General features: G+C 34.8%; 3 protein-coding genes and 1 pseudogene across 6 annotated transcripts; all 4 read right to left on the reverse strand.

Moving 5' to 3' along the window:
• Positions 1-1,630: 1,630 nt before the first annotated feature.
• Positions 1,631-6,681, reverse strand: LOC130961147 (putative disease resistance RPP13-like protein 1). Of its 4 annotated transcripts, none has more exons than XR_009079376.1 (3): positions 2,960-6,672; positions 2,785-2,831; positions 1,631-2,156 (listed from the first exon to the last, which is right to left on the reverse strand). XR_009079376.1 is itself a non-coding variant. In XM_057886867.1 (3 exons), the coding sequence occupies exon 1, from the start codon at positions 6,256-6,258 to the stop codon at positions 2,965-2,967; it is 3,294 nt and encodes a 1,097-aa protein (XP_057742850.1). In that variant the 5' UTR covers positions 6,259-6,673; the 3' UTR covers positions 1,631-2,156; positions 2,785-2,821; positions 2,960-2,964. The 4 variants fall into 4 exon arrangements, 2 of the variants coding, with proteins under 2 accessions (XP_057742850.1, XP_057742851.1); XR_009079377.1 differs by having other exon boundaries at positions 2,785-2,848; XM_057886867.1 differs by having other exon boundaries at positions 2,785-2,821; positions 2,960-6,673.
• Positions 6,682-7,924: 1,243 nt separating this feature from the next.
• Positions 7,925-12,141, reverse strand: LOC130961793 (putative disease resistance RPP13-like protein 1; annotated as a pseudogene).
• Positions 12,142-17,182: 5,041 nt separating this feature from the next.
• Positions 17,183-19,740, reverse strand: LOC130960500 (putative disease resistance RPP13-like protein 1). Its single transcript, XM_057885914.1, has 2 exons — positions 18,299-19,740; positions 17,183-17,587 (listed from the first exon to the last, which is right to left on the reverse strand). The coding sequence occupies exon 1, from the start codon at positions 19,738-19,740 to the stop codon at positions 18,304-18,306; it is 1,437 nt and encodes a 478-aa protein (XP_057741897.1). The 3' UTR covers positions 17,183-17,587; positions 18,299-18,303.
• Positions 19,741-19,918: 178 nt separating this feature from the next.
• On the reverse strand, positions 19,919-21,906 carry LOC130960499 (putative disease resistance RPP13-like protein 1). The gene has a single exon (XM_057885913.1). It carries the CDS (start codon positions 21,644-21,646, stop codon positions 19,919-19,921), a length of 1,728 nt encoding a protein of 575 aa, XP_057741896.1. The 5' UTR covers positions 21,647-21,906.
• Positions 21,907-25,522: the final 3,616 nt, after the last annotated feature.

A 25,522-nucleotide genomic window follows, 5' to 3' on the forward strand; every position in this document is an offset into this window, starting at 1 on the left:
TTCAAGGGCTAAGTAATTATGTAATGAAACCTTTGCTCAAAATTTAGATTATGTCAATGCTCCATATGTCACAGGCAAGATCCTTGTGTGAGTTATGTTATTTTGAATCTAGAACTGTTTAGATAGTAATATAAGTTGGTTATGTAAGACTTATAGAATATACTCTAGTATCAACTTGATATATATATGATGCGTATTTTTAGACATGTTTGGTTGTGGATATGATTGGTATATGTTATTGTTATTGTCTCTGGAAATGGATGTTTATTATTGATACAGGAAGATAATTTCTATATGGGTAAGGTCCTAGAAACAGAGGAGATTCTCAGAGGAGATTCTGTCCGTTTTTTTTTTTAAAAATTAGGTTGTTTGGCTTGCTGAAAGACTTGTCCTTTGAGCGCTAGTCATGGCTTGGTTCGGGCCATGACAACTATTCACGTTCATTTTTGCCTCTAAACTTAATTTATTAAGTATGGGATACTGCATGACATAATGCAGATATAAGGACATGACAATGTTTATAAAAATTACAAGATATTACAATACAGCTTTAGTATAAGAAAGCTACTCAGATAAAGATGCTTAAAACGTCTTTTTTTAAAGATATTTTTTTGTAATTAAAATTCAATACATGTAATTGATTAAATCGTGTTATTTTTGTCAAAATCAAATCAATCAAATTGATTTGGCCAAAAATCGATAAACTACACCTTGAACCGGTCTAAATTAGCATTTTTTTTATAAAAAATGACTACGATATTCCTATTATAAAAAATGACTAAAATACTATTATTATTATTATTATTATTATTATTATTATTATTATTATTATTATTATTAGTAGAACAATAAATCCTAACCTTTCTCTTATCTCTGTACCATCATAGAGTTAGGATTTAGGGTTCTTATATATAAAATAAGAATATTTTAGTTATTTTCTATCATAAGGTTATTGTAGTTATTTTCTATAAAAGAGAATATTAATTTAGTCAATTTAAATTTGGTTCATCGATTTTTTGGTCAAATCGATTTATCCGATCTAATTTTGATTAAAATAATACGATTTAATCGATTATATATGTTAATTTTTAATTGTTAAAAGACATTTTTAAATAAAATGTTTTAAGTGTCTTTATCTAAGAAGCTCCCTTATACATTCTTATACATTTTTTATTCATTACGTTAAAACTAATTGATAAAAAGTGAGAGAATATAAAAAGTTAATTTCTTATATTTAAAAAATGAATAAAATACACAAAAATATAATATAAATATTATGTTTCTTTTATTATTTTTTTTGGTGGGCGAAGCAGTATTAATTATATTAATTAGATTTAAGTTTTTATTCAAACAATAATTTTCCTTATTTATAAAATTTTCTATCATTACTATAATATTTTTTCTATTTTTCTTGTTCCGTGTGTATTTTCTAGTGGATACTTCATGAAAGGTTTTTAGGATATTCCTTAAGAGGGTTCAAGAGAACATAAATCAGACACTTGGATTTATAACATTGCCATTGTTGATTTGGTTTCTTTAGATTGCATCCACCACTATTCTGTCTTTAAATAAATCCAGTAAACAGAAGATATATTATAAAAAGAAATCAATGATCAAGGCAAAACCCGAAGAGAGAAAAGAATAGCATGCTATTATGATTTAATGAGTTCATAATGAAGTTTATAACATAAAATTTTCCTATTAACATCCAAAATAACAGACATAAAACCTAGTGGTGTGGTTGAATCCCTTCGGCATTGCCATCAAGATTCGTCAAACCAACAGTTTACATCACAAAAACTCAAAAAAAACTATACATCCCAGCAACTACTCAAGCATGCAATTCCCCTGTTCCAAACTTCTGCAACAATATCCCCAATTATAGAAATGCTTCTTCTCTGCCTCTCAAGAACCAATTGTACCATTTTTCTGAGAGTTTGGGATATCTCTATAATTGGCCATAGCTTACTTTTTAATCATCCAATAACTCAAATAAATCTAAGAATGACCATGAAAAGAAGAAGTATATATTTATGTGTCTCAAGTATGAACAGAAATTTCATAGCTGAAGGTATCAAGTGTGGCACCTATACATGCATGCAAGTATTTCACCCTTGACACATCCTGTAATGATGCATTCCTTGGTATTCCTTGACCTGACCACATGATAAAGTGAACCAAATATTTATATAGCACCATAAAATGCATGCATTTCAAGATAAATTTATTACATCATGCACTAGAATTAAATTATCTTGGTTCATCATGAAACTTAAGATGCTCACTTATTGGAAGGAAATATACTGCATAGCTACACAGTAATCAAATTGGAAAAAATGAAAAAAGAAAAAATTAATTACCCCATCATTTGAAAACGGACTCTCTGCATCAGCCAAAACATAGATGGTGGTAGTTATACATAAATGAGTAGTAGCCATAGTTGAGGACATTAATGAAAACTATGAAATGCTAAGAAACCTGAATCTTGAACTGCTAGTTGGAAATTTCATGTCATTTTTGTAACTAATAATAAAATTTAAAAACACAGAATGTGAATCATAATGAATAGATAGTGGTTAGTCCATTACTCCCTTGTTATTCTTTTGGCCTTTTGGGAGTAACATGTTTAAAGAGGTTTTAGCTTGATGCATTGTTTTGCTTTATTATAATATAGAACTGAATAAATGTGATGGGGGTTGTCAACTTGTCATTGTGAGAAAGCATGTTGAATGAGGATTTGTAAGGTTTAGAATGAAATATAGATGAGAAAAAACAATGCTTTACCTGTTTTAAGATGTTGAGTCCTCATGGAAACTGTCTCCTGCCATCAACTTGAATGGTGAATAAGCTATTAGTTTAAAATTGGAAAATAAAAGTAAGATTATGTAGGAGAGAATGAATATAATGTTGGAGAAGATGAAGTGAAGAGGCTTCGGGATAGAGATAGCAAAAGAGTTACCTGTTTTAAGATGTTGAGTCATTGCGAATCCATTTCCCATCAAGTTGAATGCGGGGGATGTGGGAAATGGATGGCCAAATGTGGGGGTCCTTCCTCTCTAAGCCTTCACCCAACAACGGACATTCTCTGATTATGAGTAGAGTTAAAGAGGCAGGCACCCTTATTATGTTCTCCAGCTTAGGGCAACCTGAAATTTTGAGATAATTGAGATTTGGGAACGCTGGCAATGCGAAGGATGTAAGCGAATCACAGCTGTTGTGTATTTCTAATGTATGTAGCGAGTGATGTTGTTGGTGTTGCATTGGGAATTCTACATTCTTGCAGTTATTGATCCGCAACTGTTTCAACGAAGGGGGCAAAGCATCCCCTGGAAATGACACCACTGATGAGCAATTTGAGATCTCTAAATAACTGAGAGAGGTTGGTTGGGTGTGGGTCATGGCCTCAAACACATCCTCCACAAGCTGCTTGCCTCCAATTCCTAGTAGTTGCAGTGAAAGTGGTAGGTCCCGCATTCTTGCTTTCTGTTTGCCTAATATAAATAATTCGCGTAAGATGGGAACTCTTGGAAGATAACAACCAAGCTCCTCGCATTCATTAATCCGGAGTTCTTTCAAAGACGGAAGGAAAGTGGGCAAATCTCCTCTTAACTTAGGACAGTACTCTATCCAAAGTTCTTCAAGTTTCGGAAATGGTGCATCATCATCATCATCACATTCATATGACTCCCATTCCTCCCACCAACCCATATCATAAAATTTCAGATATTTAAGGGATCGGAAGGGTGTCTCCTGATGCTGATGAGTTGCATCACCCTTATAGAATGACCCACCAATCTTCTTCACCTTGTCGAACTCTTCAATGATCAGCCTCTCCAGAGAGGGTAACTGTCCAAGTGAAGGAACCACCCAACAATTCCTGCATCCACTCAAATACAAATCAGTCATGTTGTGGTACGAAGACTGCCCTACCCAATCCGGAAACATCGTACCTCTGTAACGCCTGATGTATAGCTCCTTCAAGTCTTTGTGAGGACATAATTTGTCAAGAATATCTTTTTCAGTTTGGGAATCACAAACCTCACTTTCTTCAAATGATGCCCAACTCAAATATAAATCATTCAGGTGTATTTTTTCATCCATTCTTGCACTCGATGCTTCACCACTGTTCTTAACATTCTCTAATTTCTGAATCCACAATGATCCATGAAGATTTGCTAGCTCTCCCAGTTCTCCAATCCCATTCTCTTGATGTTTGCCCGCAATATAGGAACTTAAAAATTGCAAATCTTTTAATTCGCTCATCTTTTTTGGCATCTCTTCCAAACCTGTTTCAAAAACATCAAGATGACGCAAATTCACAAGATTTTGCATGTTGCTAGGAAGCTTTTTAAGTTTTCTACAGTATCTCAACTTCAAGGTTTGTAAATTGTACAAGCAACTTAAAGACTCGGGCAAAGTCACGATGGATGTGAATGAAAGATCCAAAAAACGCAAATGGATCAATTTGCCAATTGAACTATGCATCAAGTTTTCATCATCTGAAAAAAAATTAAACGACAAAACTCGTAAGCACTTCAATTGTTCTAGTAAGTCACAAGGAATGGTTACTCCATCTCCCTCTGGGACTAGAAAAACTTTTTCCAAATTGACTTGCAACAATGTCCTCACATGTTTTAACCTATTGCATGCTTCCATGATCTTCATAAGCGAATCATCATCATTCTTGCGGCAAGCACATGACAAGTGGCGAGTTTTCATATCATGCTTTGCTGCAGTCTTGTGTTCAAGCATACTAGAAAAGAACTTTCCACCATAAAATGTTGCTAAATCATGCATGAGGTCGTGCATCACAAATGTATTACCATCAGAGTTGGAACGTTGAAAAAATGATCTTGAAACCAAATCATCAAAATATTCATAACCAACATTTTTTAAAATGTTTCCACCCTTTGGTTGTAGCAAAAGACCTTCTGCCATCCACAATAATGTCAATTCATCTCTATAAAATTCATAGTCCTTCGGATACAAACAACAATAAACAAAGCAGCGTTTTAAATACGAAGGAAGGTGGTAATAACTGATTCTCAATGCAGGAAGAATCCCACTATCCTCCTCAGAGAGTTCCCAGAATTCACTATTCAAAACATCAATCCAGTCTTTTTCATTATCTTTCCCTCTCAATAACCCTCCAAGGGCCTGAGCTGCCAAAGGTAACCCTTTACATTTTTTAACAATTTTTCTACCAATTTCTTCTAAAGTTGAACAATCTCGAGATTCAGCAGGATCCCATGCTCGATTTGCAAACACTGACCAGCATTGTTCTTCATCCAACAAACTCAAATTGTGAGCTTCATTACGTTTAGTTTTCACCACAGAAGCAACTGTATCAAGACGTGTTGTTACAAGAATCTTGCCTCCCTCACTTCCATATTCAAAAGGTGTTAGAAAACTTTCCCAACACTCACGATTACTGCTCCAGACATCATCCAGAATAACCAAGAAGTTCTTCCCCGCTAGCCCATTCTTCAAATGATTTTGAGCTGTATCTAAATCATTTGAGTAACAAGAACTGCAAGTTTTCTCTATCACCGCCTTTGTGACCTTCAGAACATCAAATTCCTCCTCACCAACACAAACCCATGCCTTCACATGAAACTTCTGGTGTACTTTGTCATTATTATAAACCAATTTAGCCAAAGTAGTTTTTCCTATCCCACCCATGCCCACGATGGGAATCACGGACAGTTCACCATTGTAAGCATCATCTAAAAGCAAATTCACTATGGCATCCCTTTCTTTGTCCCTTCCAAAAAATATATCAGATTTTTTAACCAGCGAGGTTGATGGAATCCTCCCAGACATATTCTTGGCTGCAATCTTTTCTAGTCGAAGGATATCTTTGTGTTTTGCAATATCTTCTAGTCTAGCAATGATTTCTTCAATCCTAGCAACCATCTCCCTATCTTGCAAATTGAGAAAGCGAGACAAGAAGTTACCTGGTGGATCCTTCTGAGTAGCAGCTTTGGTAGCAACTTCATCCAACAAGTCATCAGCATCATAGACAGCATCTTGGAGATCTTCGAGCCACCTCTTGACAGCAGGGTCAGTGATCTGTTTCTTCTCAGCATCATTCAGAACAGCTTCAACCACGTTCAGAATGGTCTTCAACCTTTGAAGCAGCTTCTGGTCAACCTTCTTTCCTCTCATCATGTTGATGATCTCAGGATCAGACAGCCTGTCGAAAAGGACATTGAGAAAAGAAGAGAGAAAAGCTCCTCCAACAAGTTCAGCAGCCATGTTCACAAGATCAAGAAAGTATGAAAGAGTAAGGGAAGTGGTTTGTGGTATGCACTCAAAACTCAGAATTGACGAAAACAGAAGGATAATAGTGAAGTGGTAGTTTGCAGTGTAGCATAGCCAAGTATATGGTGTGGTGCTGATATTTTCTTGAAATGCTTACTGTTATTGGTACTGGGGACAAGTTCACATTTGCATCTTTGTTTCTTCCTCCAAGACAGTGACATGTTTCAGTGCTTTCAAAAAGTTTATGGCCCACTACAGCACCTAATACCCAATATGGCCCACTACAGCACCTAAATATCTGCGTCAACTGATTTACAAGTGCACATAAATTAAATCCAACTTTTTTGTGATATTCTTCTGATTTATATAAAAATTCATGTGAAAAGTTCCATTTCTAATTTTTCATATCCTGATAAAAGTACATATAATGATAAATTTAGTAATTTACTTGACCAATAATGACAACCATAAATATTATCTTTTGGAGCATTCTGTGATGCATTGTAGAAAATGAAATATTATTCTATACTCAATTTTTCTTCTACTGCAGTCTGCAATACATTCCCACTTTAATCTCTGATGCAAAACAGAGTTAAAAAAACTACTCATCAAATAGGAGTCCAACAGAAATATGAGATGTTCTTTACAAGTTCAATAGTTCCTCCAACTATAGAAGTGCGCTTTTTCTACCTCTGAAGAACCAATTAAGTTCTGGTGTAATAAAATTAAAGAACCTACCCATCAAATATGTCCAAAAGAAAATATGAGATGGATCCTTTACAAGCTCAATAGCTTCAACTGTGGAAGTGCTTCTTCTACTTCTCTAGAACCAAGTGTACAATTTTGCAGTGGCTTTTTGATAACTATTAACTTCAGAGACCATTTTGAAGTTCGAGTGCAATTTCAGGGACCAATTTGAAGTTTAACTCGAGAATTAACCAATCATCTTTAAGAAAAAAATTTAAAAAAAAAATCTTATTCAACAAAAGCATAAATTACTAATTAAATACAATAAATATATACAAACAAAGTGTCATTAATAATCATAATTATAAGAAGTTCCGGTTATAAATATTCAAATCCCGTATTATTTGGCTTACTTATACATATTGTATAAGACTCTTACTACTACACTATTTGGTCTATTTAAGTATTTACTGTTTACAAATTATGTTGTATACAACTCTTATTACTATTACTTCATTTCTTAATCTCTCATACAAAATTGTTAAAAACTGCTCCAAGTAAATTTAAATTTAGCACAACATCTCCTTACTAGGTACAATGGGGGAATGACACTAAAGTTAATTCATAATTTCATATTATATTTTTTGTGTTTTCATTCGAATTCATTTTTCCTAACTTATTTGTTTCATTATTTGCAAATAATGAAAACGACAAAGATGTAGATTCGTACAACTCTAATATAAAAAAATGATGGTTTTTAAATAAATGAATTCAAAACCCTAAAAATAATAATCTATAATCCAATTTGTATTATATTTTTGTTGAATAATTATATATAAATTATCAAATAAATATTTTATAAAATATTTTTAATATAAAATACTTCAAATTTAACAAGTATGCATATTATCTAATCAATCTCTAAACAAGATTAGAATATATTATATAGTATAAATTAATTTATTCTCTCCGCGCATAGCATGGGTCTCATTCTGATATGATTCTAAATCAAATGGCATAAAGTATCACCAATGGATTCATATAAGCTGTCAATACTTTTATCAACAAATGTGAATGGACAAGTTGTAGGTTATTCATGAAGTTCTTTTTCAGTTGAGAATGAGAAAAAGGGCTTCTCAGTGCTTACACACATATTTCCTTCCAAGTTCCATCCATCCATGTAGAATCTGGATAACATCTTCACTCAATCACCATTTTTCACATAGCCTCTCCAATCAAATCCAGATCTTTCCACCCATATATTCTAGCCCTGATGAAGAAGAAAAAAAAAACAGGGAAAATGATTATGAATATTAAGAATTGTCATGTAATGTGAATTTGTGATATCAAAATCTAAATGAGGGTCTTTACCCCCAAGAAAAAAAAAAAAAAAAAAAAACTAAATGAGAGTTTGAAGCTCTCACAATACCTTTATTTCCCATGAAATTTGAAGCCATAATCTATTGTTGGCGCTTTTCATTGTGAAAAAATCATGTCACCAATGTTTCATCACCAAGGACATAGTCTGCAATAACATTAGATGAATCTTCATCTAGCCCAAGAACAGATACTTAAAATGCTGCCTACAATTGACATCAAATAACTTGCTCAACATAAATTCTAAAATGTTCTGTATTAATAAAATCTAAACCTTTAGAAGAATTCCCATTTGAAATCACATTAGGAAATAAGGTAAGGCATGGAAATTGATGAAAGCAAGCTGAAGAAACAAAGTGTGAAAAAACAAAAACAAGGCATTGAATTTATGCAACTTGTGATTTTGCAAGGTTCTTATATTTCGGTTTGAAACTGGTAAATCTACAAGGTGTTTATAATTTTTTTGGGAATTTGAATTTGAATACTTTCTAAAGTGTAAAGTCTCATAAGGATTCCACTGACAAACTGAAAGTAAAGTGCATACACACATGTACCTTGTATTGTAAGTAATATATAAGGTTTACAGAATGATGATTCCTAACGTTAAGAATGAAATATAGGTGACAAAAAATGATCCTCTACCTGTTTAAGATGCTGAGTCATCATGAAATCTGAATCCATCAACTTCGATGTGGGGGATGTGGGAAATGGTTGACCAAATATGGGGATCCTTCCTTTCTATGCCTTCAACCAACAACTGACACTCACTAATTCTGAGTTCTCTTAAAGAGGCAGGCAGCCTTATTTTCTCCAGCTTAGGGCAGCCTAAAATTGATAATTCTCGAAGGGATTGTGATTGTGACACGTCCCCAAGAGATGTCAAATTTTTAAGTCTTGTGATTTTCAGATTCTTGAGATTTGGGAACACTAGTAATGCAAAGGATGTAAGTGAATCACAGCTGTTGTCTATGTGCAGGTACTCAAGTGAGAAATATTGTTGGTGTTGCATTGGGAATTCTAAGTTCTTGCAATTATTGATAGATAACCATCGCAATGAAGGGGGCAAAGAATTCCCTGAAAATGATATGACTGATGACTGATGAGCAGTTTGAGATGTATAACTGGGTGAGAGATCTAAATAACGCAAATGTCATGACAAGTGTTTCAGAGAGATCTAAATAACGCAAATGAATCAACTCACCAATTGAATCGTGAAACAAGTGTTCCTCACCAGATGAGAAATGAAATGTTGCTAAATCATGCATAAGATCGTGCATCACAAATAAATTCTCATCATAGTTGGAATGTTGAAAAAATGATCTAGAAACCAAATCATCAAAATATTCATAACCAACTTCTTCTAAAATGTTTCCACTCTTTGGTTGTTGTAAGAGACCTTCTGTCATCCACAATAACATCAATTCATCTCTATCAAGTTCATAGGCTTTCGGATATAAAGAACAATAAGTAAAACAACGTTTCAAATACGAAGAAAGGTGGAAATAACTAATTCTCAATGCAGGGAGAAGTCCGCTTTCTTCCTCAGAATATTCCCAAATCTCACTATTCAAAACATCATTCCAGTCCTTTTCATTATCTTTCCCTCTTAATAACCCTCCAAGGGTTTGAGCCGCCAAAGGTAATCCTTTACATTTTTCTACAATTTTTCTACCAATTTTTTCTAAAGCTGAATGACCTCGGGATTCAGCAAGATCCCATGCACGACTTGCAAACACTGACCAACATTGTTCATCATCCAACAAACTCAAACTGTGAGCTTTATTATATTTAGTTTTCATCATAGAAGCTACTGTATCAAGACGGGTTGTTACAAGAATCTTGCCATCTTCACTTCCACATTCAAAAGGAGATAGAAAACTTTCCCAAGCCTCACGATTACTGCTCCATACATCATCCAGAACAACCAAAAAATTCTTCCCGGCTAGCGCATTCTTCAAATGATTTTGAGTTGTATCTAAATCATTTTAGTAACAAGGACTGCAAGTTTTCTCTATCACAGCCTTTGTCACCATAAGAACATCAAATTCCTCCCCAACACAAACCCATGCCTTGACATGAAACTTTTGCTGCACTGTGTCATCATTATAAACCAATTTAGCCAAAGTAGTTTTTCCTATCCCACCCATACCAACTATGGGAATCACAGACAAATCACGATCGTTAGCATCATCCAACAACAATTTCACTATGGTATACCTCTCTTTGTCCCTGCCAACAAATATATCATATTTTTTAACTAGTGAGGTTGATGGAATCCTCCTAGACAGGTTATTGGCTGCAATCTTTTTTAGACCAATGATATCTTTGTGATTTGCAATATCTTGTAGTCTAGCAATGATTTCTTCAATCCTATTAACCATCTCCCTATCTTGCAAATTGAAAAAGCGAGATAGGAAGTTACCTGGATCCTTCTGGGTGGCAGCTTTGGTGATGAATTCATCCAACAAGTCATCAGCATCATAAACAACATCTTGGAGATTTTCAAGCCACCTCTTGACAGCAGGGTTAGTTATCTGTTTCTTCTCGGCATCATTCAGCACAGCTTCAACCACATTCAGAATGGTCTCGAGCTTTTGAAGCAGCTTCCGGTCAACCTTCTTTCCTCGCATCATGTTGATTATCATAGGATCGGACAGACGATTAAAAAGAACATTGATAAAAGAAGAGAGAAAAGCTCCTCCAACAAGTGAAGCAGCCATGTTCACTAGAGCAAGAAAGTAAGAAAGGGAAGGAATGGGAAGCAGTTTCTGTTTGCACTCCTAACTCAGAATTCTCTCACAAACACAGAGAGTAAGGAAGTGGTAATAGTTCAGCGAAGAATGTTGACTTCATATGTTTTTTGCCTTTGACTTTCATCTTTCCATTTTTTAAATGCTCCCTACAATGGATCTTTAGCTGCAAAATGCTTAACAATATTCACTTGTACATTTATTTACTAACCCACCAACCATTCACGCTTCTCTGTAACATAAAAAATTGTTCACCTTTCTCTTTTTAATATAGTGTGAATCCAATTGTATTTTGTCACATATGCATGCATCTGCTACCTTTTTAAAAAATAATTTCAACATAAAACTGCCTTTAACATTATATTTTTGTTTATTTTACATACAATTAACTCAACTAATAATTTTATCTTTGCTAAACCGCAAGACAAAATACTGTGGGATTTTCACTAATCTGTGACTCGGACTAACATCCTAAAACTCAAGGGAAAAGAAAAGAAAAAAGGAAAAGAGAGAGACAGAGAGAATACATCAGACACCAAACACTCATTTTGAATACTAACTCATTTTGCTGCCTTGTGTTTGATTGCTTTCCTTGTTTTAGTCTTTGTATCACAGTAGTTGGGCTTTTGCACTCCTTGATCCGAATTTTCTCTTTGCTGAAACACAATACACATATTAAAACAGCTCTCAACAATTTAACTCATCCCAAAGTAATTTGCTGAAAGACCGATTAATTACAAGGGCATGGTAAATATTTCAACATTTCTCAAGGGATGATCTTATTTTTAATTAACAAAAAATATAACCTTCAAATTTGCACCTAATTTGTTAAAAGATATATATAGAAAATAAGCATGTCCATGCTGTTTGTACTTAAATAATAACATTATGTAATTATATCAAGAAAGGTATTTGTTAGCTGACCTTCCTAACAGCAGATGACTGTTGGATCAATCATCCAGAAATACTTATTTCCTTACATCAACGTAGAAAGTGAGTATCTCAAAGTGCTTTAATCTGGATAATATCGTCATTCAGTTTGTCAATCGTCATTTTTCCCACAGCCTTTCTGATCGCATCAAGAATTGTCATGATTTTGATATGTATTGTTGAGCTAAGTTTGATTTTGGGCTCATATATAATGATAAACATTATTTGAGTTAAAAGCCCAATATTATTTAATGTGTGTCTTAGTAGTGCAGGCCCATTATTCAATTCTCAACCCAACATGTTGCTTGAGTATTCCTTCAATGCTTCAAATCAATGCACAAGCCCAAGGCACTTGACAAGCACCGTTCAGCAAAAGTAGAAGGCTATGCATTTGCTAAGTGAAAAATAGGCATCTGTCTTCATCATGAAGAAAGGAGGATAGCTGGAACAAAAAAGAATTAACAACACAACAAGGACAGTTGTGGCTCTAACAAAGTAACTGAACACAAGGACAATTTTACTACACCAAGGACATGTAAAGCAAAAATTCAGAATATGGGAGAGCAAAACACAAACTTGTAAGAATGCAAAAATAGTGGAGCAGCTCCTCGAACAGCAGAAGTAATGGAGCAGAGGAAGAAAGAAAATGCATGCCAAGGAAAAAAGCAAATCCAAGAACAGCAGAGGTGATGGAATGGCTCCTCAACCAGCAGAGTTAGTGAAGTAGGATGAAAAAGGACTGCATGCTATCAAAGACAGCTCCAACGAGTTGAAGAAACAAGGAATTGAAGAGGCAAATTGAAAAGCAAGCTGATGATATAAAACAGACTTCATTTCAACAATGAAAACGAAGAAAAAGAGAGCAAACTCATGACCATCATCTCAACATACTTGAACTGAATTCTTTTTTTTCTATTAGAGCTTCATTTCTGATTTTATTTGTTACGGCTATCTTATGTCAATCTTTTGTATTGAGAAAAACTAATTATGTGAGTGAAAAAGCCATGAGAGAAAAGGCAAAAAAGATGCACGAAAGAGCCACTGAAAATCTGTGTAATTGAGTTGTTGAACTAAAACTAGTTTCCCTTGCCAAGTTGGGATAGCACTTGGTGAGTTTGAATCTGTTTAGGTTCCCCTTCCAAGTTGGGACAGCACTTGAAAAGCTGAGCTTAGGTGAAGAAAGCTTAGTGGTAGATACTAGTTGAATTATGTTGTTATTCAATAGTATTGGTGAATGTAATCAGTTGATGAAGGTTGTGGTAGGCTTAGAGAAGGGGGGTTGAATCTATGCCTTCCTTTTAAGTTGCTGTTATGACCTTATGTAAACAAAATTACAATTCTGATTCTGTTTGAACTAAGCAGCGAAAATTTATGAGACAATTTATTTTTGTCTCATGAATATCAGAAAACAGAACGTAGCAGAGAAGAGAAAAGCAAACACCAGCATGTATCCTGGTTCGGTTGCCTTGTGCTATGCAACTTACATCCAGTCTCCTCCACAATTATGGAGGAATTTCACTATAGTTAACAGAATTACATACACCAATTTCACGCTCAAGCTCTATCCTAACTTGACATTGGCTATGCTAACTCCTAACTATTCACTCTTAGTGCTAACCCAACTAAGAAAGGGATACCAAACAGGTACAAGATACAAGACACTTAGCTAACCTAAAGAAATCAGAAAATAACTCTAGGCTTTTCTCTCAAGTGTATCACTCAGCCTTTTTTCACTCATGGCTTTTACTTGAGCTTTCTCACAATGCCTTTTCTCACAAGAAATTACAGAAAGATAAACTTGGAAAAGTACATTACAATCAGTAAACCATGAAGGAGATTGATTTCATCAGCAGCCTCTTTGCTATGTGTAAAACCAGATTCGCAAACCTCAGATGCAATTCTTCAGTATTGGCCGAATGCTTCTTTGAAAGAAAGCATTATCCAAGTAGATGAACTTCTTAACAGAACTCTGTTCTCACTCTCTGATTTTCTCTCCTTCCTCTGAATGAACAGCAAGCTTCTTTTTATCTCCTTGCATGTTCCTTGGTTCTTCTTCCAAGGTCAACACCTTGAGCCTTGAGCTTCACCAACCCACAAGCTCACTTTTTCTTCTCAAACATCAAAGTAGACCATTTGCTTCTGACTTTTCCAACTTGACCGAAAGCCATGAAGGAGTAACCGAAATTGTCTTCCAATGGTCAACCAAATCTGAACCATAGAGATGCAACTTGGTCCCAAGAATCTCTTGTGACCGTGGATTTGTAGCAGTGAAGAACAGAGATCAACTTTTCTCTTGAATGCCATTTTTCGGATAGAGCAGAGAGATGGAAAGAAAGGATGAAGATCTGATGCATGCAAGATGAGATGGATTACCTTTCTTACGCTTGATTTTGCTTGGAGTTTCTATTTTAGCTTCTGTGCTTCAAGCTTCCACTCTCTCTCTCTCTTGCTTCTTTGGTTACTAGCTTAGGAAGGAACCTTTTTCTCTCTTTCTCTTTCTTACTTTTCTAATGCCATGATTTGACTTGATTAGAGAGGAGAGGAACGTTGCTTTGGTAAAAGCAAGTGAGAGGGAATGAGGACTTCAATCTTGTATGAGAAGCTTGGATCAACTTGAATTGATGGATACGGCCTTGGATCGGATCACTTCTTTTTTACCCGTTTTGATTTTTCAGCCTTGTTTCCTCATGGGCTTTGTTTATTTATTTACTCACCAGCCTTGCTATATTATTTTCATACCAATTTGGGCTGTTGAACTAAGTTTTGGCCTGCAACATATAATAAATAATTAGCAACATATAATTATTGACACTTAACACTAATTATTTATTTTGCCCAAAACTAATGTTTGTCATCACTAATTAATTTAGTTAATTTCTTAACTCAACAGTTGATTATAGTGAAAATTTCACCATGGTTGTGGTGGAGACTGGACGTAGGATTCATGACACTTAGAATCCGAACCAGGATTGAAGGTTCTTGATGGCCTGGAGAAGGAGGGGGAGTTGAATCTATGGCCTTATTTTAAGTTGATTGATTAACCCTTAAAACCAAGAAATGAAACTTTGCTTCTGTTTGTCTGCGTGAAGGATTGTGCAGGAAATAATTTAGTTTCGTCTCATAAATCGCAGAGAGACAAAATAGTGCAGAGAAGAAGAAAATGACACCAGCATATATCCTGGTTCAGTTGCTCTGTGCAATGCAACCTACATCCAATCTCTACCACAACGTTGGTGGAATTTTCACTATACTTTCAAGTGTTACAAACACCAATTCTCTAGAACTCAACATAATCCTATTTGGGACAAACCAAATTTCAATACACTAAGTGCTTCTCCAACTTAGTAAGGGATACATTAGATACAAGATGCAAAATTGAAATACAAATAAATAGAAATCTAAAATCAACTTTGGCTTTTCTCTCTAAGTTTCTCTCTTTGCCTTTTCTCTCTATTAGGCTTTTTCAAATGCCTCACATTTATGTCTTTTTTCACTCAAGAGAAAACAGAAAAAGATAAACATTGAAATAGAATAATGGAACAATAAACCATGAAGGAGATGATGATCACAGCCTTTCAGCTATCAGATGAACCAACTTTAGAACTTCTCTATGATTGTTCTTCATTTTGGCGGTATGTTTCTTTGATGTAGAAACACAGTCCAAAGCATTGAACGCTCACAGGAAAGCTCTTAATGCAACTCGGATTCTGGTTCTCTCTCCTTGTCCAAAATAGAGAAGCAATTTTCTTTTTGTATCTTGCGATGAAAGAGAGATAGGGTTTCTCTCCAGTCAACTCCTTGGACTTTGAGATCTCAAAAATCGTGCCTATTTTTTCTTCAATCATCCCCCAAATTAGAAATTTTAAAACTGATTCATTTGTTTTGACCGAGGTCCACAGAGCATCAGAAAGATGTCTTCTCAGTGACAATTCCAAATCCACACCTTTGATAAGGTGCTTTGGCTCCAAGCAACACTTTGAGCCATTGATTTAAAGCAGAGCTAATCCATCACTAGTTTCTACTTCTTTCTAGAAATGGTGTCACAAAGAGTAGGAGAAGGAGTGAAGAAATCAACCTGCATGCAAACGAAAATTATTTACCTTTAACCTTTGACTTTGCTTAACATGCTTTGATTAGTGTGATATGACTTTGCTTTCATGATGAATCTTTCTCTTTCTTTCTTCTTTGGTGACAGAACCAAGAAGAAAAAACTCTTTCTCTTTTTCTAATTCTGACCAAAGTAAACTTGTGAACGTTGGCTTTGGAGGGCTTCTACTTGGTGGAAGCTTCTTGGACTTGGATTGAATGTATGTTTCATCTGGCCCAGCTGAATTCTTTGCTATATTATTTTCGGGCTTTGTTGATTAGAGAACCCATCAACAATCTTTGTTTCAAACTTTCAATTGCTCTGTCTCATTGAGCTGCTGTTGTTGTAAGTTTGGCCTTATGCTTTATGTTTGGTCCAATTTCCTTTCTTCACACTAGCATTTCAGATTTCTTTTTCCTTTGGGCTTCATTATTTTGTTGGGCCTATTTTCTTGCTTCTTGGACCAGATTTCTTCTTTTTTTTCCTTCCTTATCTATTAGCTACTCTTTCTTTGGATTGCTCATGATGATATAAGTTCAGCCACTCATTTTCTTGGAGCTTCTGGATTTGAACTATTGTTGCCTTTGTTTGCTTGTTATTGGGTCGGTTTTCTTGCTCCTTGGACCTGTATCACTAATTAACACATCAAACTCAATTGGGCTATTAACCCAACTTCAACATGTTTGTCATCATCAACTATTTGTTATTATTTACTAACATATGAGATAAAACAAAAAAATCTCTTGCATATTTAGCTTCTGAAAAAACAGAGCTAAAGAAATTCAGTTTTGAGCTAACTTGATTCAATCCTCCCTCCCCCCAACCCCCTCTCCTCTCAAGTTCTAGCAGTTCCATCATGTATTGTGAATATTAAGAATTGTCATAGCATCTTGGAGATCTTCAAGCCACCTCTTGACAGCAAGGTCAGTGATCTGTTTCCTCTCAGCATCGTTCAATTCCCATTTTTTTTCTTTATCTACAGTATTCTTTTAGATTACGGAGCATATAAACCAGCAGGATCACAATGGAGCAACCTCGTTAAAACTATACTAGAAAAAAGTCAAAAACTCACTTGGCAAAACCCAAAGAAAGAAAAAGAGTACCATGATATTATGATTTAAGGAGTTCATAATACAAGTTTATAAAATAAAATTTCCCTATTAACACCCAAAAAAACAGACATAAATCCTAGTGGTGTGGTCGAATGCCATCAAGACCCGTCAAACCAACAGCTTAAATAACACAAAATTAGAAAAACTATACATCCCAGCAACTACTTAAGCATGCAATTCCCCTGTTCCAAACTTCTGCAACAATAGCCCCAATTGTAGAGGTTCTTCTTCTCTGCCTCTCAAGAACCAATTGTACCATTTTACTGAGAGTTTTGGATATCTCTATCATTGGCCATAGCTTACTTTGTAATCATCCAGTAACTCAAATAAATCTAAGAATGACCATGCAAAATAAATTACCCTTTATATTTGATCCATTCCTGAAAAGAAAAAGAAAAAGAAAAAGAAAAAGGAAATGAAAGAGAAAATTAGGAAACACAAGAAATATATATTATGTGTCTCCACGTATCAACAAAAATTTCATAGCTGAAGGTATCAAGTGTGGCACCTATACATGCATGAAAGTATTTCACCCGACACATCTTGTAATAATGCATTGCTTGGTATTCTTTGACCTAACCACGTGATAATGCAAACCAAATCTTAATCAGTAACTATATAGCACCATAAAATGCATGTATTTCAAGATAAATTTATTACATAATGAACTAAAATTAAATTATCTTGGTTCATCATGAAACTTAAGATGCTCACTTGTTGGAAAGGAAATATACTACATAGCTACACAGTAATCAAATTGGAAAAAATGAAAAAAGAAAAAATTAATTATCCCTTCATTTGAAAATGGACCCTCTGCATCTGCCAAAACAAAGAAGATGGTAGTTATTCATAAATGGGTAGTGCTCACAGTTGAGGACATTAATGAAAACTATGAAATGCTGAGAGAACTGAAAGTTCAACTACTAGTTAGAAATTTCATGTCATTTACACAGAATGTCAATCATAATGAATAGATAGTGGTTAGTCCATTACTCCATTAGTTTAAAATTGGAAAATAAAAGTAAGAATGAATATGATGTTGGAGAAGATGAAGTGAAGTGGGTTTAGGATAGAGATAGCAAAAGAGTCACCTGTTTTAAGATGTTGAGTCATTGCGAATCCGGTTGTCATCAACATAAATATAGGAGATGTGGGAAATGGATGGCCAAATGTGGGGGTCCTTCTTCTCTATGCCTTCACCCAACAACCCACATTCTCTGATTCTGAGTACCCTTAAACAGGCAGGCAGCCTTATTATGTTCTCCAGCTTAGGGCAGCCTGAAATTGATAAGTCTTGGAGGGACTGTGACTGTGACACCTCCAGAGATGTTAAATTTTCAAGTTCTTGGATTCTAAGATAATAGAGATTTGAGAATGCTGATAATGCGAAGGATGTGAGTGAATCACAGCTGTTCTTTATTGTAAGATACGTTAGTGACTCATGTTGTTGGTGTTGCATTGGGAATTCTACATTCTTGCAATCGTATATGCGCAAATCTTCCAACGAAGGGGGCAAAGCATCCCCTGGAAATGATACCACTGATGAGCAATTTGAGATTCTTAAATAACTGAGAGAGGTTGGTTGGGTGTGGGTCATGGCCTCAAACAGAGAATCCACAAGTTGGTTTCCTTCGATTCTTAGATTTTGCAGTGAAAGTGGTAGGTCCCGCATTCTTGCTTTCTGTTTGCCATATATTTCTAATTGGCGTATGATGGGAGCTCTTGGCAGATCACAACCAAGCTCCTCGCATCCTGAAATGACAAGTTCTTTCAAAGCAGGAAGGAAAGAGGGAAAAACTCCTCTTAACTTAGGACAGTTCGCTATCAATAGATGCTCAAGTTGAGGAAATGGTGCATCATCTTCATCACATTCATATGACTCCCATTCCTCCCAGCAACTCATATAATAAAATGACAGATATTTCAGGGATGGGAAGGGTGTTTGCTGATGATGATGAGTTGCATCACCCTTATAGAATGTTCCACCAATCATCTTCACCATATCACATTCTGAAATCTTCAATGTCATTAGAGAGGGTAACTGTCCAAGTGAAGGAAGCACCCAACAATTCCTGCATCCACTCAGCTCCAACTCAGTCATCTTGTGGTACCAAGACTGCCCTATCCAATCCGGAAACATGGTACCTCTGTAATCCCAGATGAATAGCTCCTTCAAGTCTTTGTGAGGACGTAATTTCTCAAGTACATCTTTTTCAGTGTGGGAATCACAAACCTCACTTTCTTCAAATGATGAACATGACCACCTCAAATATAAAGCATTCAGGTGTATTTTTTCATCCATCCTTGCATTCGATGCTTCACCACTATTCTTAACATTCTCTAGTTTCTCAATACAAAATGACCCATGAAGATGTGCTAGCTCTCCCAATTCTCCAATCCCATTCTCTTCATGTTTGCCCGCAATATAGAAACTTAAAAATTGCAAATCTTTTAATTTGCTCATCTTTTTTGGCATCTCTTCCAAATCAGTGCCGCCAATATCAAGATGGTGTAATTTCACAAGATTTTGCATGTTTCTGGGAAGCTTTTTAAGATTTCTACAAAGTTTCAACTTCAGGGTTTGTAAGTTGTACAAGAAACTTAACGACTCGGGCAATGTCACGATGGATGTGTATGAAAGATCCAAATAACGCAAATGGATCAATTCACCAATTGAACGATGCAACAAGTTTTCATCATCTGAAAAAAATTTAGCACTTCAATTGTTCTAGTAAGTCACAAGGAACGGATACTCTATCTCCCTCTCGGGTTCCATGACCTTTATGCAAATTGAGTTGCAACAATGTCCTCACATGTTTTAACCTATTGCATGCTTCCATGATCTTCATAAGGGAATCATCATCATTTTTGTGAGCACATGACAAGTGGCGAGTTTTGGTATCATGCTTTGCTGCATTCTTGAGTTCAAGGATACTAGAAAAGAACTTTCCAGCATAGAACTTTGCTAAATCATGCATGAGATCGTGCATTACAAATGAATTTTTAGCAGAGTTAGAATGTTGAAAAAATGATCTCGAAACCAAATCATCAAAATATTCATAACCAATTTCTTCCAAAGTGTTTCCACTCATTGGTTCTAGCAAAAGACCTTCTGCCATCCACAATAATGTCAATTCATCTCTATCAAATTCAAAGTCCTTAGGATACAAAGAACAATAAACAAAGCAGCGTTTTAAATATGATGGGAGGTGATAATAACTGATCCTCAATGCAGGAAGAATCCCACTATCCTCCTCAGAGAGTTCCCAGAATTCACTATTCAAAACATCATTCCAATCCTTTTCATTATCTTTCCCACTCAATAACCCTCCAACTGTTTGAGCTGCCAAAGGTAATCCTTTACATTTTTTAACAATTATTCTACCAATTTCTTCTAAAGCTGAATGATCTCGGAATTCTGTAGGACCCCATGCTCGATTTGCAAACACTGACCAGCATTGTTCTTCATCCAACAAACTTAAATTGTGAGCTTCATTATGTTTAGTTTTCACCACAGAAGCAACTGTATCAAGACGTGTTGTTACAAGAATCTTGCCTCCCTCACTTCCACATTCAAAAGGTGTAAGAAAACTTTCCCAACGCTCACGATTACTGCTCCAGACATCATCCAGAACAACCAAGAAGTTCTTCCCCGCTAGCCCATTCTTCAAATGATTTTGAGCTGTATCTAAATCATTTGAGTAACAAGGACTGCAAGTTTTCTCTATCACAATCTTTGTCACCTTAAGAACATCAAATTCCTCCTCACCAACACAAACCCATGCCTTCACGTTAAACTTCTGCTGCACTTTGTCATCATTATAAACCAATTTAGCCAAAGTTGTTTTTCCTATCCCACCCATGCCCACTATGGGAATCACGGACAGTTCACCATTGTAAGCATCATCGAAAAGCAAATTCACTATGGCATCCCTTTCTTTGTCCCTTCCAACAAATATATCAGATTTTTTAACCAGTGAGGTTGATGGAATCCTCCCAGACATGTTCTTGGCTGCAATCTTTTCCAGACGAAGGATATCTTTGTGTTTTGCAATATCTTCTAGTCTAGCAATGATTTCTTCAATCCTAGTGACCATCTCCCTATCTTGCAAATTGAGAAAGCGAGACAAGAAGTTACCTGGTGGATCCTTCTGAGTAGCAGCTTTGGTAGCGACTTCATCCAACAAGTCATCAGCATCATAGACAGCATCTTGGAGATCTTCGAGCCACCTCTTGACAGCAGAGTCAGTGATCTGCTTCTTCTCAGCATCATTCAACACAGCTTCAACCACATTCAGAATGGTCTTCAGCCTTTGAAGCAGCTTCTGGTCAACCTTCTTTCCTCTCATCATGTTGATGATCTCAGGATCAGACAGCCTGTCGAAAAGGACATTGAGAAAAGAAGAGAGAAAAGCTCCTCCCACAAGTTCAGCAGCCATGTTCACAAGATCAAAGTACGAAATAGTAAGGGAAGTGGTTTGTAGTATGCACTCAAAACTCCGAATTGACGAAAACTGAAGGGTAATAGTGAAATGGTAGTTTGCAGTGTAGCATAGCCAAGTATATGGCGTGGTGCTGATATTTTCTTGAAATGCTTACTGTTATTGGTACCCGGGACAAGTTCACATATGCTTCTTTGTTTCTTCCTCCAAGGCAGTGACATGTTTCAGTGCTTTCAAAAAGTTTATGGCTCACTTCAATTATTGAGTAGTGCACATATACTCTTTTTTGTTTTTGCATCACATTTCATTCACTCATTTCTTACTTTTTTCTGGATAAGATACTTCTATTTTCTAAATGGAATGCAAATGTATTGAAATGATGAGTTTGATGTTTAACGTCATGGGGACCATCCTCCACCAACTGAAGAGGAATCCAAATGTGAATGGTCCTTAATTGTATTATTAGCTATACATACAGTAAAGTAGTAAACTGCTTTATACAAACAATAAAAAAGGGTTTTGTTTAAGCAAATATTTGTTGTTTTCCCCCATTTAACCAAAATCACGCAATCATACGATGATTTAGTATTAGATTACAGAATATGACTATTTTGATTATAAATTAAATTATTGCATGAGATAATGAAGATGCCCTTATATTTGAATTTGTTGCCACACTCTCAGTGTGTCCAAAATGTATTTTACAATGTCCAAATTTTAACAGGGAAAACAATAATCTAAACAAGAATATTGTAGGATGATTTTATCAAAGTTGGATGATTTCATTTTTTTTTAATGTATTTGTCTAAGGCATGTAAAATACTCTGCATTAAATATATAAACTGCAGAAGAATAACATTTACTGTAATCTCAGCAAATAAGCGAAGCCAGGAAATTTGACAAACACAAGCTGAACAAACAAAACATTTTGTAAAAAACCATACTCAATTATGCAGCTTGTTTGTACTGCTTGCTTATAATTTGGATTGATCAAGTGATAAATTTTATAGCTTCTATTTGCCATTGGGTTTTCTTATGTAATCTTGTCCATAGTTTTTACAAAAAAATAATACTTATTATTAATAACCTGAAGCAAAGGTGAATACACAATTTATAGGTTATTCATAAAGTTCTTTTTGAGTTTGTACTCAAACTCAGGCTTCTCACAAACACAAATGGTAAGGAAAAGGTGCTAGTTATCTGCTAGGTTGTTTGGCCAAATTTACCTTCAGATATAGGTACAAAGCACTAGATAGAAATGTGCAAAAACATGTTTTAACTTTATTACAGAAGTAGATTTTTTTATCTAAAGTATAACTTTATTTACATTGTTATTTAACTAAATTCATCCTTGTCATCTTTTGAATGTCTTTACATGTATAGGTTGTAAAATATAATCACTTTTGTTAATAGAATAACACATGATTAAATATCTGTGTCGACTGACTTACATGTGGACATAAATTAAATCCAACTTTTTTGTGATATTTTGCTATTAACTAAGAAAAGAGAAGGATCATACATGCTACTTAGTAATTTATTAACATATATATTAATAAATTGCATAACAATTTATGTGAAAAGTCCATACTCATAAAAGTACATATAATGATAAATTTTTTACTTGACCCATGTCAGCCTTAGATATTATCTTTTCCCTTTAATTAGTTTTTAACAACAGCATTTTGTGATACATTACAGAAAATGAAAAATTATTCCATACTCATTTTTTCTTCTACTGCAATACATTCCCACTTTAATCTCTGATGCAAAAAAAAGTTATAAAACCGACTTATCAAATAGGTGTCCAACAGAAATATGAGATGGATCTTTACAAGATCAATAGCTCCAACTATATGGTGCTTTTTCTACCTCTCAGGAATCAATTAAACAATTTTGTATAGAGTTTTGGAACTCTTTAGTTCAGGGTCATTTCTGTCAACATAGTATAGGCCATAGCTTAATAAGATTACTTTATCTAATAACTCAAATAAATCTAAGGAGGACCACGCAAAGTACCCCTTTAAATATATTTGATCCATTTTTTTTGTCTGTGTAGGTGTTTTTTGTTGTGGGGGGATGAAATGGGAAAGTAGAAAACACAAGATGCATATACTTGGTCTTATTAATAGTTTACCAAATTTGATTTATTTTACATTGAAAAAAAAATCTGAAAAGGAGAAGAAAAGGGAGGGGGAAGGAGGGTTATGTTATTAATTCATCCAAATGCAAAATATTTTTTAACTTATGTTGTGTATGAAAAATATTTTAAATTTCCATAGATCAGAACTGAAAAAAAAATCTTATATATTAAGAGCACAAAATTAGAAGAATCTAGATGCCCTTTCCATTCCTCAAGATATCAACTGTGGAACCAAACATGAAAAATTAACAAAATTATTCTCACTTACTTCACACAGAAAACTGTGACATGTCATTTTGGTAACTAATAATAAAATCACAAAGCAAAACAGAAAATTTGATTCTAAATCTAACTAGAATGAGACCCGCGCGATGCGCAGGACAGTAAATTAATGATAGTATATAATAAATATTAAAAATTGTTATATTTTGTAGAAATAAATTAAATGTGTAAATTGAAGCTAAATTTAAAAGGTGTTTTATTTTAAATAATTTGTAGTACAAAAGATTTGGATGTTAGAGTTGTACAAAGTGACATTTTTATTTGGTGATTTGATTTTCGCATTTGTTTTAGTTGATGGACTTAGTCATCTTATGTGGCGCTCGTCCTCCTTTTTTTTGTTGGTTGTTAGAGTTGGTGCTTTCTTCTTTTTGTCGTAAGTTCTTGCGAAGACATGTTGTTTATGAATTATTGAGTTTGATGCACTTTCTATTGTGTTATTTGGTTCCATCTTTGTATGTATGTTCTTCTTTCGAAGATGTATCTTGAATTTGTATGGTTTTCTTTCTCCTTAATCTCTTGATGGGGTGGTGCTTCAATGTCATTATTTTTCTAAAATGTCATTAGATTTGAAACAGTTGTGCCCAATAAATTTTTTTGTGTCGCCATCAAATAGTACAAAAGTTGTTGTAACACTTTGATCTAAAGCCTTTAATTGAATTCTGAACCTAAAATAAGTATTGGGCTAGCAACTAATAATTTGATAGATGAAATTATGAAAAGTATATAGAGTTACCTTATTGTTGGATATTATGGTGTTTGATTACATGTGCCACAAATGTAGTTGTTTCTTTTTTTTATGAGGCCTGCTACACATACAAGTCTTTTTGGCTTACAAGTTTTACAAGTCCAATAAAACACACGCATTATACTTAATTAACGCATTACACACTTCCACATTCAAGAGTAAATAAAACGCACGTTATTCAACAACTTCCTGTTTCCAAAGCGCGCTACTCACCATGCATTATGAACGACTCTTCTTCTTCTTCCTCCATGAAAACAATTTTCTTGCCAAATTTGAAGATAATAGAACTTTAGAAATACACCCAAACGATTACAGAAATACACCCTAATGATTACAGAAATACACCCAAATGATTACAGAAATACACCCAAACGGTTACAAGAATTCACCCAAATGATTATAGAAATACACCCAAAGGATTACAGAAATACACCCAAAGAATTACAAAAATACACCCAAAAGATTTAAGAAATACACCCAAAATTCGCTGAAGTACACCTTATGCATATTTCAGAACTCTTTCTCTTTCTCCTCCTCATCTTCTGCTGCTTCTTCTTCTTCAAAAACGATTTCAGAGTTTGATGTCAAAAAACAATGGAAATCGAGAATAATGAAGAAAGAAAACAGAGAGAAAAGCATGTAAATGAAGAAGAAGAACAGAAAGATGAAGAAGAACGTGCAGCAAGAAAAAGAAGAAAGAGAA

Source organism: Arachis stenosperma, chromosome 2 (genome assembly GCF_014773155.1).
Source record: "Arachis stenosperma cultivar V10309 chromosome 2, arast.V10309.gnm1.PFL2, whole genome shotgun sequence".
Classification (NCBI taxonomy): domain Eukaryota; kingdom Viridiplantae; phylum Streptophyta; class Magnoliopsida; order Fabales; family Fabaceae; genus Arachis; species Arachis stenosperma.

Coding starts and splice junctions, on each gene's coding strand:
- LOC130960499 (XM_057885913.1), bottom strand. CDS start 21,646: ATGGCTGCTGAACTTGTGGGAGGAGCTTTTCTCTCTTCTTTTCTCAAT.
- LOC130961147 (XM_057886867.1), bottom strand. CDS start 6,258: ATGGCTGCTGAACTTGTTGGAGGAGCTTTTCTCTCTTCTTTTCTCAAT.
- LOC130960500 (XM_057885914.1), bottom strand. CDS start 19,740: ATGCAAAATCTTGTGAAATTACACCATCTTGATATTGGCGGCACTGAT.